An 18,082-nucleotide genomic window follows, 5' to 3' on the forward strand; every position below is an offset into this window, starting at 1 on the left:
TGAGAGGAGGCAAGACATCTTCGGCTTCATTCATCTGAAACACCAGAGGTTATATCCAAGCCAGACCCTAATATTAAAAACAGCAGTCTGGAACTGTTTGAATTAGAGACTAGTGGTGCGATTAAACTTTACTGTGGTTATGTACAGGTTAATGGTAAATGGATGAAAATGGAGATTGATACTGGGGCCACCATATCCATTATATATGAGTCACTGTATAAACAGGTTTACAATGGTTAAACTTATACATTCCACCTGCGTGCTGAGAACTTAGAGCAAACAAATACTGCAGGTTAAAAGGAGCCTCCAAGCGGTGGTAAAATGTAAGAGAAACAGTCATGCAACTTTGTTTTTGGTAAAAGGAAATGGTCCAACCTTAATGGGAAGAGACTGTATTGAAAGATTAAAATTGGATTGGTCTTTTGTAAACTGAGTGGCACCAGAAAGTGTAGAAGCGCTTTGTGGGAGATATCCAGATGTGTTCAAACCTAGCCTGAGAAAGGTAAAAGGCATCAATGTTAAACTACATGTTACACCGGGGGCCATTCCCAAATTTTGTAAACTTTGCCCTGTACCTTATGCCCTAACAGATGCAGTGGAAGCAGTTAACCAAAATGGAAACAAAAGGTGTTATCATAGCTGTTAATTATAGTGAGTGGGCTGCACCCATTGTAAACATACCCAAAGTGGGTAACTCTGTCAGGATATATGGTGACTACAAAGTGTCCATAAAGCCTTGGTGGGCGGTAGATCAGTACCCCATTCCATAACCACAAGACTTGTTCACCAAGCTGGCAGGAAGTGACAGATTCACCAAGGTAGATTTGTCACAAGCATATCAACAAGTGAACTTGATGGAAGTTCATAAGGGCCTGTATAAAGTAAACAGACTTCCTTATGGGGTGGCCAGCGCACCTGCAATCTTCCACAAATTGATGGATCACATTTTACAGGGTTTAGATGTGTTATTTAGATGACAGAGGACAAAGAACAGCACATGCAAAACTTGGAGGAAGTTCTGACAAGGCTGCAAATCACAATCTTCGTGTAAACAAAGATAAATGTGCCTTTTTCCAGCACAGTAGAATTATTTAGGACATGACTGATGCAGAGTGAATTCATCCCATGCAGGGAAAATGTGAGGCTATCACAAAAGCCGAGTTAAGGTCTTTTCTCTCTCTCTGGTGAATTACTAGGGGAAGTTCATACCGAATTTGTCTACATTAATAGCACCAATGCCTGGTTTGCTCCGCAAAGATGTTATGTGGGAGTGGACAGAATCATGTTAAAAGGCTTTTGGGGAAGCCAATAAACAGCTGATTTTAAACAAAGTCTTAGTACATTTCAATCCAGATCTGCCACTCATATTTGCATGTGATGCTCCACCAGTAGGTGTCGGTGCAGTAATCTCTCACAAAATGCCAGATGAAAGTGAAAAACCAATTGCTTTTACTTCGAGAATGCTCACAAAAGCAGAGAAAAGCTATTCCCAAATTGAAAAAAAAAGCATTAGGCCTAGTTTTTGGAGTAACAAAGCATAATGAGTACTTGTTTGGACGCAAGTTCAGTCTGATTACTGTGTCATGGTCTGCTCATCTGCCTTGGTTCCTGCCTTGTCTGGCCCTGTGTTCTCCGTTTCCCTCCAGGTGGCACACAAGCGGCGCTGAGCACCCTGAACCCACACATGCAGCTCATTTCTACATCATGAGCTGCTGTATTTAAAGTCTGGTGAGGCAGCTCATCTTTGCTAGAGACTCAGCTTTCCTATTCAGCTATCTAACTACGATCAGCATACTTCACAAGGTAAACCAGGTCCTATATTTTCAGCGATAGAGCCTTATATTTTGGTGCTTCCACACACCGTCCTGTTAGAGCTTCTACACCAGTTTGTATGATCAGCTTCCACCTGCAGCCTGCCTCTGGAGCATCCTATCCTCAACACCTGCCAGTGAAGCTTGCTGTTCATAAACCCAGTCTGGAAGTAATCTGCTATGTAATCTGACCTTGAACATTCCTGAACGGAACTATCAGTGATTCTGAACATTCCAAAGATAACTGCCAGTGAAGTTGAACTGAATTATTCTGCAACAATCCCAAAGTGAGCTGTCAGCATTACAAAGTGCATTCGATCCTCCTCAGACCCTCACCTCCATGAGTGGCCACCTGGCGCCGGTTCCACTCCATTTCTGACTTGGGTTCCCACCCACACCAAATCCTTCGCTCTGGTCCAGTCTTTGCTGCAGTTTCCTACTTCGACCGCTTGGAGCGGGCTGTGTTCTCCACTCTTCAGGCCTTCTGACTTATTATTTTCTGTTGCACATTTAGTGACTGTTGTGAATAAATCTTGTGTTTTTCATTCATTTCTCTTTCTTGCTCCCTGCGTTTGAGTTCAGTTCCAGACTGGTGCGGTTCCGTCTGGACCCCTAACCATAGCACACTGATCACAAACATTACTAAAATTCTTAATTCCAAAAACAGGAGTACCGCTGTTAGCAGCAGCTAGGATGCAGAGATGACCCTCGATTTTAGGAGCATATGAGATAAGGTACAAACTGTCAGAACATCATGGGAATACAGACACATTATCCAGACTGCCAATAGCAGATGAAAATTTTCCAAGGTCATATCCAGTGTTTTGAGTTTCTTGCCAAGACAGTCTGTTTATCACAGCCCAGCAAATTGCACATGAAACCGAGAGAGATCCCACACTGGCGAAAGTGAAACAATATGTTTTGTCAGGTTGGCCAAAACGTGTCTGACGCTATTCAGCCATATACGAGACGAAAATTTCATCTGAGTGTGGAAGATGACTGTTTACTTTGGGGACTCAGAGTAATCAGTCAGCTACCTGAGAAACAGTCTGAGAAACAGGTTACTTTCAGACCTACATGACAGCTGCTGAGGCATGGTTACAATGAAGTCCATGGCTAGGAGCTTTCTGTGGTGGCTTTCATTGAATGAAGACATTGAGACTCAGTGTGACATCTGCAAACATCAGCGTAGTGTTCCAGCTACAGCACCAGTACAAACTTGGAAATGGGCTTCAGGTCCATGGTAGAGAATACACCTTGATTTTGAAGTCTAAGAAGCAAATGTTCCTTGTGGTGATGGATGCGTATGTCAGATGGCCTGAAATTATCTATATGTAAACTACTACCGTGTGCAAAATCATTAAAGTCTTGAGACATCTTTTTTCTGCTTATGGGTTGCCCAAAGAGGTGGTAACTGATAATGGACCTCAATTCACTGCAAGTGAATTTGAGACATTTCTGAAACTGAATGCTATTAAGCATATCAAAACTCCATCGTACCACCCAGCCTCAAATGGATTGGCAGAGAGACCGGTGCATAACTTTAAAAAGTCTTTAACCAGAAGTGCACCTGGTGCTATGTCTTTGCAACACTGTATTGCAAATTTCGTTTGGTTATCGAAATATGCCACATGTGACAACTGGAAAAACCCCAGCAGAACTCTTTTCGAAAAGATAGGTCTGCACCAGCTTATCTATGCTGAAACCAAATTTCTCTCTATTTCGACGCTCAGAAACAGTCAACTGCGAAGGGTAGACTGGGGAATTTCTCTGTGGGACAAGCAGTGCTTGCAAGTAACTACAGGGGAGGAGATAAATGGGGGAATGGTGAAATTACCCAGGTTCTCGGTAATGTTACATACATGGTGTCTGTAAATGGAACCTTTATCAAAAGACGTGAATCAATTGTTGGATTAAAAAAAAAAAAATCCAGACATTTTCAATTATGTTGATCATTTTGCTTATGATTTTACCAATGAACTGAATGATTCAGAAAATGAATTAAAAGATAAGCCCAGTGAACAGTTAACCATTTTTTCCTCAGAACAATGGAAAATTAGTGGAAAATCTTGTAGTAATCTTGGAGCGCCCAAGAAGAAATATGCATCCTCCACAACGCCTGGACTTGTAAACAAATGTAAATAATAATTAAGTTGTATTGTGTAAAAGAAACTGCACATGTAATATGTTGTGTAAAAAAAGTACAGTTGAAGTTTGCAGGGGAGCACACTGTAGTACCTATTCTACAAAGTTCTGAGGGTGCAGTAAATGGGGTACTCTAGGTGGAAAGCGGTAAGAAGAGACCTGTTGGATGTGTAAGTGTAAATAAACTTTTGCTGTTCAAGTGCAAACTCATCGGCTTCCTTGGCATTATTCTGAACAAAACATCTGTAACACAACAAAAGTAACCTGCATGGGACTGTCAGGTAATTCCTGTCTGAGATCACTGACTCATCAGAAGGAATCAGAAGTACTGTATGTATGAGAACCGGTTAAAGAGGGCCAACCACACCCTATTCTCAAATATTCCAACAACGTTCCTTTATCTAGCACCGAATCACAACAAAGCTGCCTCAAGACACTTCACACAGGTATCTCACTGGGCTGTGACTGCTGGCAAGTAGTATGAGACACAAAACAGCAACAAAACATGCGACTGACAATTTTTACTTGGAATTGCACTGAAATAATGACATGTTTGTGAACAAAGTGCACAGACTGGCTGTGGTAAAATTGTGAGAAGAGAGATTTTACAACAGAACCTGCAGTTAAACTCTCGTGATGTGAGCATGAGTTTGTGGCTCACATGTTGTATAATAAACCTTTTCAAATGATTGACAGCTCAAACACACACTCACTCACTCACTGCAGGCTGAACCATATGACATGTTTAATGAGCATCCATGTACAAAAACAGTCACAAAGATTAAATGAGGCACAAAGTGAATAACAGGCAACAGAATGTTAAATCTAAACATGAATATAAAGCCCTGATCTTTACAAACTCATTGATAAGTCACATTATTGATCCCTTTACAAACAAATTTCTTCAAGTTTGATTATTTTATTTTTCTTCTATTTCATCTCAGAAAGAAGAAAATGTGCAATAAATTACTGTGTGTGAGGAATTTTTAACTTCCCAGATAAGCAATGTTAGAGCTGTTTGTTTCTCCGTGAAGGAGAAGAATAAATACAGTTGTATGTAAAAGTTTGGGTACCCCTGATGATTTCCATGATTTTCCTTTATAAATCATTGTTTGTTTGGATCAGCAATTTCAGTCAAATATATCATATAGCAGACGAACACACTGATATTTGAGAAGTGGAATAAAGTTTCTAGTATTTACCGAAAATGTGCAATAATTATTATTTAAACAAAATTAGGCAGGTGCATAAATTTGGGCACCCTTGTCATTTTATTCATTTGAATACATTTAGCACTAATTATTGGAGCACAAAATTGGTTTGGTAAGCTCATTGACCCTTGACATCCTTAAAGTGAATCCAATCATGAGAAAGGGTATTTAAGGTGGCCATCTGCAAATGTTTCCCATCTTTGCATCTCCTCTAATGAGTGGCAACATGGGAGCCTCTAAACAACTCACAAATGACCTGAAAACAAACACTGTTCAACAACATGGTTTAGGGGAAGGATACAAAAAGCCATCTCAGAGACTAGATAAGGCCCGAAGTGGCAGGCCATGAAAAATCTCAGGTAAGCTGAAGTGAAGGATGGTGAGAACAGTCATAGTCAACTCACAGACCTGCTCCAAAGACCTACAACATGATCTTGTTGCACATAGTATCTCTATGCATCGTTCAACTATACAGCGCACTTTACACAAGGAGATACTGTAATGCAGAGGAAGCCTTTTCTGCATACACGTCACAAACAGTCGCTTGAGGTATGCTAAAGCACATTTGGACAAGCCAGCTTCATTTTGGAATAAGGTGCTGTGGACTGATGAAACTAAAATTGAGTTATTTGGACATAAGGGGCGGTATGCATGGCTGAAAAAGAACACAGTATTCCAAGAAAAACACTTGCTACCTACAGTAAAATTTAGAGGTGGCTCCATCATGCTGTGTGGCCAGTGCAGGTACTGGGAATCTTGTTAAAGTTGAGGGTCACATGGATTCCAGTCAATATCAGCAGATTCTTGAGAACAATATTCAAGAATCAGTGAAAGTTAAAGTTGGGCTGGATCTTTCAACACGACAATGACGCTAAACAGTGCCAAAATCTACTAAGGCATTCATGCAGAGGAAAAAGTACAACATTCTGGAATGGCCATCTCAGTCCCCAGACCTGAATATTATTGAAAATCTGTGGTGTGATTTTAAGCGGGCTGTCCATGCTTGGAAACCAACAAACCTGACTGAACTGGAGATTGTTTTGTAAAGAAGAATGGTCCAAAATACCTTCAACCAGAATCCAGACTCTCATTGGAAGCTATAGGAAACGTTTAGAGGCTGTTATTTCTGCAAAAGGAGGATCTACTAAATATTGATGTATTTTTTCTGTTGGGGTGCCCAAATTTATGCACCTGCCTAATTTTGTGTAAAGAATTATTGCACACTTTCTGTAAATACTAGAAACATCATTTCACTTCTCAAATATCAGTATGTTTGTCTGCTATATGATATATTTAACTGAAATTGCTGATCAAAACAACCAATGATTTATAAAAGAAAATCATGAGGGGTGCCCAGACGTTTACATTCCACTGTACACTTAATTCCATTCACACAGCAGCACTTTAAAGTGTAAAGCAGTGGTTCCCAGCCTCAGCTTGTGACCCTCACAAACCCAAGCGGTCCAAAGAGACTGATCATGGATCAGGGGATAAATGAAGAACAAGAAAAATGAAAACACCACAAAAAGGCACCCACATGATTTGATTGACCCGATAACGTTTCCAAACACAAGCACCCGGTGAGGAGGGTAACACTGCTCTGAGTAAACAGCTATGCTGGGACACGTACTCCTAAACGTTGTCAACTGAATCAACGGTCAGCTCAGTGACCGTCTTTAAATCAACTCAATCTCCGACGCATCAGTTTGTAACCCGCAGTTTCATCCCACAGTTGGGACAAACGAAAACTGGAATGTTTTGTAGGGCATGTGTCACTGATCAAGGACATGAATGTGTGCGGGCACACACGTGTATGATGACTTAATATTCATTTATGGGCTATTTTTTCATTATTCAATTAAGATGTTAATTATTCATTAAACATGTCACATTGTATTATTGGAGCTGTTCAGACCTCAGATTTATTTATGCATGTGTGTGTGTTTGGGAGTGTTCAGTTTCTAATGCTGTATAATTTGACCAGCGCTTGTTTTGTCCACCATCTCTTCCCAGGTCCTTGGGACACTTTCCACCAACTTGATATATGTCACCCCCAGAGAGGAATCATTACAACAGTTGTTTTGGCAATAGCCAAGGTCATTGCTGTCCACCCCAAAATTAAACATTTTCACTCTAATTTGCACCAAACCTGGCACATGTATGGAGATTAGCCCATGAGCCAAGCAGGTTTTCGGTACCACTAAAGGGTACTAAACAACACTCAGTGTACCATGACCTACACAAAAATATGTGGCGACCATCCCAGAGTGGTTGCTGTAGTCAGAAAGGGTATAATGAAGAATTACACAGGTCAAAATTGACAAATGCTCAAATCATATTGAAAAATATACCACATTATTTGTCGAATCATAAACATTCCAAAAAGGTATAGTTTGGACTAACTATGACTGAATGTTATGGAGTTATGGAGTAAAAACAACAAAATTGGTGACAAATGTTAATTTCAGTTTATACAGGGGTCAAAAGCTGGCTATAGCTGCCACTTTGGATGGCAGTCATACATTTTTTGTGTCGGTCATAGTACACTGAGGCTGGATTGTAAGTGTTGTTTAGTCCCCTTAAGCGGTGCTAAAGTAAGTCCCTTCGGCTGCTCCCTTGTTTTCACTCAGGATTGCTACAGCAAATCCAAGGTGGATCTTCATGTTGATTTGGCACAAGTTTTACGCCGGATGCTCTTCCTGACGCAACTCCACAGTACATGGAGAAACGTGGCAGGGGTGGGATTTGAACCGGGATCTGAACCAAGTGCACTAACCACTTGGCCACCACCCCTGCCCCTTAAGTGGTGCTGATTATGTCAAAATAGTCTACTATCTCATTAACTAGATGGGTCTTGAAACGGTACATCAAGGTCAACTTTGCCAAAGGTCATTTATTGGAATCAAGGTCATTCCTGCCCATCTTGACATTCTGAGAAGCCAGGTTATTTTGCCCATTTCTACCAAACTTGGTATAAAATGCCCTTAAAAATCATTTTGGCAAAGGTCAAAGTCTACAAATTTGACTTTTGACCCAATTTGCAACAAATGCGTCACACAGTTAGGTGGATTCCAGAGTTCTCCTAGCAAGGTAAGCCAGAGGACAATCATTTGGCTGAAAGTCAAGGCCATTATGGTCAAAAGACAGATTGCTGTCATCATGCCTGCAGGTACTGTGACCTAGTTTAATGAAAACATATAAATATAACACTCTTCAAAAATAACTATCACTTGACTTCTTTGTGAGAGATGTCACAACCACAGGGATGAGACCCAGGAAAAACATGAATTTAAAACACACAAGAAAGCAAAATTGACAAATGAGTGGCTGACCGTTTTCCTGCAGCTGATACAGAACAAAAATATTATAAAGCCATTCACTGCTTTGCTTCTTGTGCCTCTTTAATGTAAACTGTACATCATGTTTGTTGTACATTGACATTCTTGATCAGGGGCACATTTCCTCAGAAACCTTTACAGTTTTAGAATGCCCCACTGTTGTTGCAGGAAATTAGAAAATGAAGCATAATTATTGTGCATGCTCTACAGCATAAACTCCCAACAGCTGTTGGAAGTTTTTAAATTTCTGGCTGAATGTAGTGAGTTCCTGTAACAGTCCTTTAAACAGAATTTCTACATGGTGTGCACCATCAACGTGCACTTAATCCTTCACACTCACTTGAATCTATTATTGTTAATAATAATAATCCAATAAGAGTTCAAAATGCTGGTTTGGATTTTGTGAAGTGGATCACATTAAATCTGAAAAAATCTGGTTTAAAACTGATGTTCCCTTTATGGCAATGTCATCATGTGCAGGAGGAAACCATGATGCACCTGTCAGGCCCACCAAAACATAAAAAAAATTAAAATCAACAAGAGCAATCAGGGATTTCTGACATCTGCCAATCTGGATCACCTCCAAAATTCAGTGGAGTCTTCCATGCCCTAATATCTATTTGTGGCACACATTTGGCGAGAATCCGTGAGGCAGTTTTGACGTAATCCTTCAAAGCCTATATAAAGTGGAACCCTCACCCATAATCCAGATCACCTCCAAAATTTAATGGAGTCTTCATGCCCTAATATCTATCTGTGGTGAAAATTTCATCAAAATCCATGCAGTAGTTTGACGTAATCCTGCTTCAAAGCCCATATCAAGAGGAATCCTCATCCAGAATTCAGATCACCTCCAAAAGTTAATGGAGTCTTCATGCCCTAATATCTATCTGTGATGACAATTTCATCAAAATCCATGCAGTAGTTTGACGTAATCCTGCTTCAAAGCCTATATAAAGTGAAACATAATCCAGAATCCAGATCACCTCCAAAATGTAATGGAGTTTTATGCCCTAATATCTATCTGTGGCGAAAACATCGTCAAATTTGTGCAGTAGTTTTGACGTAATCCTGCTAAAAGACAGATAGACAAAAAAATGAATAAATAAACCCCACTGATTTTATTATGTCCTTGGTGGACGTAATAAATAAATTCCAGAACTGACTCCTGAATATTCCTCATTCATGCATCATTGTGTCATAATTATACTTTGGAAATGGCAACATGTTCTAGTGCAGAGGCAAAATTGAGCATCAGGTGAGATGTGCGTTTGGTCTGATCCTGTAAGGTCATCAAAAGTGCTAAATCAGCGTCACTAAGTATGCATTAGAATCAAATACACAGTAATCTGACTTGCTGTTGTTCCTCTAACAACCACTGATAAAAATAGTCATGGTTCAGTCCTGTTAACTGCTCACATGGCTGTACTCCGGCAGGTGGGCGGGGCTAGTTGACACAAACTGAATCATCAGAGACCAACAGGTAACCTGTATACACACACACACACACACACACACACACACACACACACACACACACACACACACACAAAAAGAAAGATGTCACGAAAGGTGTTTGGACTCTGACAGCTTGCTGTGTGTTTGTCACTCGGGCCGGCGCTGATTATCAGGCAGGCAGGCAAGAACATTACTATCATTTCAAAACCATCAACAGCGAAGAGAAGACTTCAGTGAAATCCACATGATGAGTGTGAACACATGAAAACACTGCAGTTCAATCTGTGAGGTCGCTCCTCACGTCAAGCAGTGTGACCATCACTGCCCACATATATCCATACATCGTTTGCGAACAGATCTTCAGCAAGACATTAAACAAGTCACACTAATGTTTTTATTGCAAAAGTGACAAAAGCGTGGTAGCTGATGTGAGTGTTTCTGTAGCACATAAATACTTCATGACAAGATTATATACATAAAACTAGTCAAAATATTCTGCTACTGATTCTGATAGTTGGCAGTCTTTCTTAGCGTCGTTTTGCATTGAACTTTGGCGACACTCCTTCCATGATTTCTGGTGTTACTGTTCCACTTAAATCTCCATCTCCAAACTTTCAGCAAATGGACACAAATACAGACAAAATGTACGCAGAGTGCAACCAGAAGGTTCTGTTCATATTTAATGTTGAGCATATACGAGTCGTGAGCGAGGTGACTCTCTATACCTCTACACATGAAGTTATCACGTACACACCAATCCCATGAACAGAAATGGACGCAGACACGTAGTCAAACGGTTCTTAGAGTTTCTCTGTGTTTGATGTGACAAGTAAAAATATGTTCGACTGAATTATCTATGCTCATTATTATTTAATTGGATAGAGGTGCAAACCATAACATGTGCCCTGGGTGCCATGCTTCCTTGGAAATATGGTACTGCGTTACGTTGATGAATGACAATCGCATTGTATCAATGTGTAGCGAGTGCCCGGCTTCACTGTCAAAGTCTGATATTTTTGTGAGGACGTTGCTGCAAAACTCACGTGGTCTGATCCTGATTGGCCAGATGAGGATGGAACAGAGGGCTAATGCTGCAACAATAGCCACACCCCCTGTCACTATGACCATGATGTAATGGTAGAACCACACACAGTCTGGACAGCACACTGTAGTACTGACACACAAACAGACAGTGAGAGAGACATTAGTGAAGTGTCACACTTTAATAAGACAGTTTGACATGTGACAGATGTGTTTTGTCTCTGTGAAGTTCAAGTTATGTTTCCACGCATCAGTCAGCAGGATTACAGAAAATACAGTTTTACTAATCCTCATAAAACTTGATGGAGGGTTGGAACATAGGCCAAGAAAGAACACATTAAAGTTTGGTGTGGACCTAGATGGAGGGGCAGAGCCAAACATTCTGACAGGTGAAAACAGAACAAGAAATTCTTACAATCTTTATGATTGTGTATGTGTGTGTTTACTGGCACGGGTGCACGGCCTGAATGATCATCACGGCTGCTCCATTAGCCACTTTGTCGGTAAAACTCATGGCTCCGTACACAAACGCTCCACTTTGCTGCAGACAGGAAACAGGGGGCGTGGTCAATGGCCACCATCACTGAAAGCTCCGCCCCACCTCCATCCCCCGCTCAGCCACACCTTACCGTCTGGTTAGCAATCAGTTGGGCGGTCATGGACAGTGATATGACCATGATGGTGGCTGAGCCCGCCCCCAGCAGCACAGCTGCCCCGTACACCCGCTGGCCCATTCTGCCATCCAGCAACACCCAGTAGGAGAAGGCCAGGATCAGCAGCAGGCCCAGAAAGTACGTCAGCTGAACACATCACAGGACACATCATGAGAGGGTTGATGGTTCAAACCCAGGCCTGACTTTCTCTGAAGTGTTCATGTCGTCAGTAACTTCCTGTCAGGTTTGTTACATACAGTAGTTACAGGATTGAAACCACAAGCAAGCTAGCTTTTACACACACACACACACACACACACACACACACACACACACACACACACACACACACACACACACACACACACACACACACACACACACACACACACACACACACACACACACACACACACACACACACACACACACACACACACACAAGCCTTTGTGACACCATTTTGTGAATAGCAGGTTTGAAGTGTAAGTGTGGCGAGGACAGATGTCACCATTGTGGCAGTGCTCGACTCCACCCAATACCCAGCCAACTCATAAAAGGGTAAAGATGATGAATGTGGTCAGGGCCAGTGCCACCTGTGCGGGATGAATGAAGTCTTCCTATCTTGAAGTTACCAAGCTAACTATGGCTTGAAAGCTAGATAACCCGGGTTCCAGTGTTTGATTAACACCTATTTTTGTGGACTGGGCAGTGGCTTTTATTACAGGTAGCTTGGGTGCAGGTATTAAAAAAATAGTATGTCCTACATAAGTAATGCCTTTGAAAGAACATGGAAGCCATTCCTTGATTATGTCAATGTAAATATCTCTGTTATAATGACAAGAGCATTTATATGGGGGGAGGGGGAATTTTACTGTGTAATGTACCGCTCACATTTACTTGGACCTGATTTTTCTGTTTGGGTTTTGTGTGTGTTGTTAGTCCCAGCTTGTTTTTGTTTTATGTATGTTTGTTTACTGACAAAAAAATTTTATACATACATTTTATATATATATATATATGTGTATGTGTGTGTGTGTGTATAATGTTGTATAATGCTGTGTTCTTTTTCAGCCATGCATACCGCCCCTTATGTCCAAAAAACTCAATTTTATTTTCATCAGTCCACAGCACCTTATTCCAAAATGAAACTGGCTTGTCCAAATGTGCTTTAGCATACCTCAAGCAACTCTGTTTGTGGCATGTACGCAGAAAAGGCTTCCTCTGCATTACAGCATCTCTATGTGCAAAGTGCGCTGTATAGTTGAACAATGCACAGAGACACTATCTGCAGCAAGATCATGTTGTAGGTCTTTGGAGCAGGTCTGTGGGTTGACTATGACTGTTCTCACCATCCTTCGCTTCAGCTTATCTGAGATTTTTCTTGGCCTGCCACTTCAGGCCTCAACTGGTACTGTGCCTGCGGTCTTCCATTTCCTCATTATGTTCCTCACAGTGGAAACTGACAGCTGAAATTTCTGAGATAGTTTTTTGTATCCTTCCCCTAAACCATGATGTTGAACAATCTTTGTTTTCAGGTCATTTGAGAGTTGTTTAGAGGCTCCCATGTTGCCACTCATTAGAAGAGATGCAAAGAGGGGAAACATTTACAAATGGCCACCTTAAATACCCTTTCTCATGATTAGATTCACCCGTGTAAGGACGTCAAGGGTCAATGAGCTTACCAAACCAAATTTTGTTCCAATAATTACTGCTAAATGTATTCAAATCAATAAAATGACAAGGGTTCCCAAATTTATGCACCTGCCTAATTTTGTTTAAATAATTAATGCACACTTTCTGTAAATATTAGAAACTTAATTTCACTTCTGAAATATCAGTGTGTTCATCTGGTATATGATATATTTAACTGACATTTCTGATCCAGACAACCAACGATTTATAAAGGAAAATCATGAAAATTATCAGGGGTGCCCATACAACTATACACATATATACATATATATACATATACATATATATACATATATATATACATATATATACACACATATACATATATACATATATATACATATACACATATATACATATATATATACATATACATATACACATATATACATATATATATACATATACATACATATATATACATACATATACATACATATACATACATATATATACATATACACATATATACATATATACATATAATACATATCAACTATATATATACATACTATACATATACACATATATATATATATACATATATATACATTAACACATATATATCTATATACATATACACATATATACATATACACATAATATATATACATATAATATATACATATACATATATATACATATACATATATACATATACATTATACATATACAGATAGTACATATATACCATATATACTATATACACATATATACATATATACATATATACATATATATATACATATATACTATACATATATCATTATATACATAGTATATACATATATATATATACATATATATATACAATATATATATATACATATATATATAACATATAATATATACATATATAATATATATATATATATATATATATATATATATATACACACAACACTACATCATACATACATACGAGGGCTGTCCATAAAGTATAGGTCCTTTTTATTTTTTTTCAAAAAACTATATGGATTTCATTCATAGTGTTTTTACGTCAGACATGTTGAACCCTCGGCGCCTGCGTGAGTTTTCCACGCCTGTCGGTGACGTCATTCGTCTGTGAGCACTCCTTGTGGGAGGATCGTCCAGCCCCTCGTCGGAATTCCTTTGTCTGAGAGTGCTGAGAGACTGGCCTGTGTTTGATCAAAATTTTTTCTAGAACCTGTGAGACACATCGAAGTGGACATGGTTCGAAAAATTAAGCTGGTTTTCGGTGAAAATTTTAACAGCTGATGAGAGATTTTGAGGTGAGACTGTCGCTTTAAGGACTTTTCACGGTGCGAGACGTCGCGCAGCCATCAAAAGCCTGGATTTTACAAATGGTTATCAACACGGAGGTGTTTTTCCTGTGCCGCCGCACCGCGTCGGCTGCGTCCCGACGCGCGGACCCGTCCGCACGTCTTTCATTGAAAAAATCTCCTTTAACAGTGGAATATCCGGATAAAATGCTGAAACCGACGACTTCTGAAACTTCTCTGTTCTCTCACGACGTCCTGGATCAATAAAGCCTGAAATGTGGAGGTTTTCAGCTTGAACAGGCTGATGACGCTGCCTGAGAGCGTTGAGCGACGTCTCGCACCGTGAAAAGTCCTTAAAGCGACAGTCTCACCTCAAAATCTCTCATCAGCTGTTAAAATTTTTACCGAAACCAGCTTAATTTTTCGAACCATGTCCACTTCGATGTGTCTCACAGGTTTAGAAAAAATTTTGATCAAACAAAGCACCAGTCTCTCAGCAACTTCTCAGACAAAGGAATTCCGACGAGGGGCTGGACGACTCCTCCCACAAGGAGTGCTCACAGACGAATGACGTCACCGACAGGCGTGGAAAAACTCACGCATGCGCACGAGGGTTCAAGCATGTCTGACGTAAAAACATATGAATGAAATCCATATAGTTTTTGAAAAAAATAAAAAGGACCTATACTTTATGGACAGACCTTGTGTGTATATATATATATATATATATATATATATATATATATATATATATATATATATATATATATATATAGACACACACACACACGTCCAGCATATTGCCTCAGTAACTGTGGTACAATCAGTGTAGCTAACGTTAAATGCTATTGATGCCTGCCAATTAGTGCAAATAGTGCTTAAATAAATAATACTATATTTTTCACTCACTGAAAATACTGAGACACAGACCTCTTGGATAGTCTGTACAACTAACCACACAACAAGCAAATTATCTCAGATACTGTTATTAAAAATTTAATAAAGGAGCTAGCAGCCTGTTAGGAGCAACCTAACAGGCTGGATGCTGGATGGTTGCAGTCACTCAAATTGTGCACACTTCTAAATATGGATAACTTCAAAGCTTGATATAATTAAACATCATGAATTACAGAAAAATTCACTCCATATACAGTTGCTATGAACTGGGAAACCAGATATATAATAGAAACCAAAACCTTTTTTAAGCCAGGCTGTAAATTTTTATTTCTGCTATAAAGCTGGATATTTTAACATAAGCGTGTGTCTAGAGACCCTGAAGTGGTCACTGGAGGAAGTGCCTGTTTTTTTTTTACACTTCGGTGTTGGATTAATTTTTCTAACCCTGGAGTTTGCTGCTTGGTAGAAACTAAATCTCAGTGAATTCCCAGCAAACCATATTCTGTTCACTGATCATCTCCTCCATTGCTCAGCAGAAATAATAACAAGACTCAAAGCCATTATCATGCTGGGTAACCATCTGTTTTTAACTGGCCTGAAACATAAAGTCAAGGTTAAAAGGTCAAAAAAGCCGTACTTACAGATTTCCCGATGCGCTTACTGATGGGCTTCATGATGAAGGAGGACAGGAAGCCACTGAGATACATGACCAAAGGAATTGTTGCGATGAAGTTCTGTTGGAAAAGAGGAAAGAAGCTGCTGTAGCTGTGATCTCACTAATGTTGAGAGCTCAAAAATTTGTTAATATTAGGTTTATTAATATCACAAACACGCAACAGCGACCTACAGTGACCACCAAGATGCTGCAATTAGCAACAATGCTTCACAAGCCGCTTGACAGGCCTGTCTGGCTTTATTTTATGTTATGGTCACTGTGCATGTTGAAAGATGGCAACATCAAAGCAGGAGGTTCACTGGTCCTTGCATGTATCTATCAGGACCAAAACATTCACAGTTGAATGTTCAGCAGCTTTTACAGTTATTAATGGAAATTTTACAGACTGATTGACTCCATGAATCCCATGCTTGTCTGCTAATGGTAGGGGATAATTGAAGCTTTAAAACAAAGAATCAGAAGCACCCACTGTGCACTCTTTACTTGCAACATGATCTTTGCAACAGTAAATAATTTTCCCATAATGCCTTTTGGTGTGTGTGTCTGTTAAAGCTCAAACCTTCAAAATTAGTACTTTATTTTAAAAGGTATGTCCGATATTTTCACTTTGTAAAAATGACAGAGTTGCCGTTAATGTTGATAAACTCTTGTTTATAGATGAAACCATGAGTGAAAAGTGCTTTGCGTTTCATGTCTCCTGACCATTGTCTGTGTCATTGCGTGTGAAAAGTAAATGACACCTTTTTTTTTTTTTTTTGTAACAGCAGCCAGCAGCCGACCTGCCCCCTTCTGCTGTGGGAGGACTGAGCTCCCCACAGCAGAAATATGCAAAAGACAGGCACTAACATGTATGATTATAAGGTTTACAAGTGTTTTTGGCCGTTAAGCTTTGCTCACTATGCCAGCAAAATGTTAGCGGACTGAAAGTTCACGGAACTAAATTTAATGCAAGCTAATTGGTCCACTGAAGGTTTTCCAAATTAGCTGAAAAGCTAATCCGTTAACAAAAAAAGTTAGTTTCACTAATTAGCAGTCAGTGGAACTGTGCGCATACAGGATAAGAGCAGAAAAGAACAATGTTCTGTAAATGAATAAAAATAACAAAACTGAGTTATTATACACACACAGCACTGAAGACCAGGTGCACATGGACGATTTAGACAATGTGGATGTGAAAATGACAACTACATTGCTTGGAAATGTCTTATATTGCACGCTGTTTTGCACCAGGAGGAAGATTAAGCTCTATCTGTATGATACTTTTGTACTTTCTGCAGCAAAACCGAGAATTTTGTTGGGAAACCTACAAAAGAGAAATTTTAAAATAATTTTCAACATTTTATACATCAGCCTTACATATGGAGGTATAAGCAGTTGATTTGGCTTAACAATGTGTTACCTTTGGCAGGCCCAGCGTGTTGGTGAGGTACATGGAGATGTAAGTTTGAGACAGATTGACTATTAACCTGGTGGACATGTAGAGAACAGCCACCTGTAGAGACACATTCGTCAGATCAAACGTGTTCAGGATCAGAGCTTTGCCTCAGCCACTGCTGTTTTTAAACAATCTGCTTCAAATGTGCTAATTTCCAAACTGATGATATAAAAACTGCTTATCAAAAAACTCTCAGCACAAAGAGAAAAGGTTCAGTTTTGTCAGCGTTGTCTTGTTGTTTAAGAACTGCTGACTGAGAAAATCAGCCATGGGGTGGAAAGTCGGGGTCAGCAGATCTTAATGAAACTTTTCACATTAGCTTATTTTGAGGAAAAAAAATGGCATATCCTATAGCATAAAAAAAAAAAAAAAAAAAAAATCAGTTTGGTTGCCATGGAAACACACTATGGTGGAAAAGGGCCAAAATCAGCTGTTGTGGCTACTGCAGTGGTCACATTTTCACCATTTTTAACACACACA

At 39.6% G+C, this 18,082-nt stretch overlaps 1 protein-coding gene across 1 annotated transcript in view; it reads right to left on the reverse strand.

The window, feature by feature from the left end:
* Nucleotides 1-9,912: 9,912 nt before the first annotated feature.
* The window catches only part of LOC117521851 (major facilitator superfamily domain-containing protein 12-like), an 87,001-nt gene continuing 78,831 nt past the window's right edge, over nt 9,913-18,082 (reverse strand). Inside the window, exons 6-11 of the mRNA XM_034183206.1 lie at nt 17,567-17,659; nt 16,133-16,225; nt 11,634-11,804; nt 11,451-11,545; nt 11,007-11,137; nt 9,913-9,993 (exon numbers count right to left, since the gene is read on the reverse strand). Coding sequence (XP_034039097.1) covers nt 9,953-9,993; nt 11,007-11,137; nt 11,451-11,545; nt 11,634-11,804; nt 16,133-16,225; nt 17,567-17,659 — 624 coding nt within the window. The 3' untranslated portion in view covers nt 9,913-9,952. The remainder of the gene's footprint in view (nt 9,994-11,006; nt 11,138-11,450; nt 11,546-11,633; nt 11,805-16,132; nt 16,226-17,566; nt 17,660-18,082) is intronic.

Source organism: Thalassophryne amazonica, chromosome 12 (assembly GCF_902500255.1).
Source record: "Thalassophryne amazonica chromosome 12, fThaAma1.1, whole genome shotgun sequence".
Lineage (NCBI taxonomy): Eukaryota > Metazoa > Chordata > Actinopteri > Batrachoidiformes > Batrachoididae > Thalassophryne > Thalassophryne amazonica.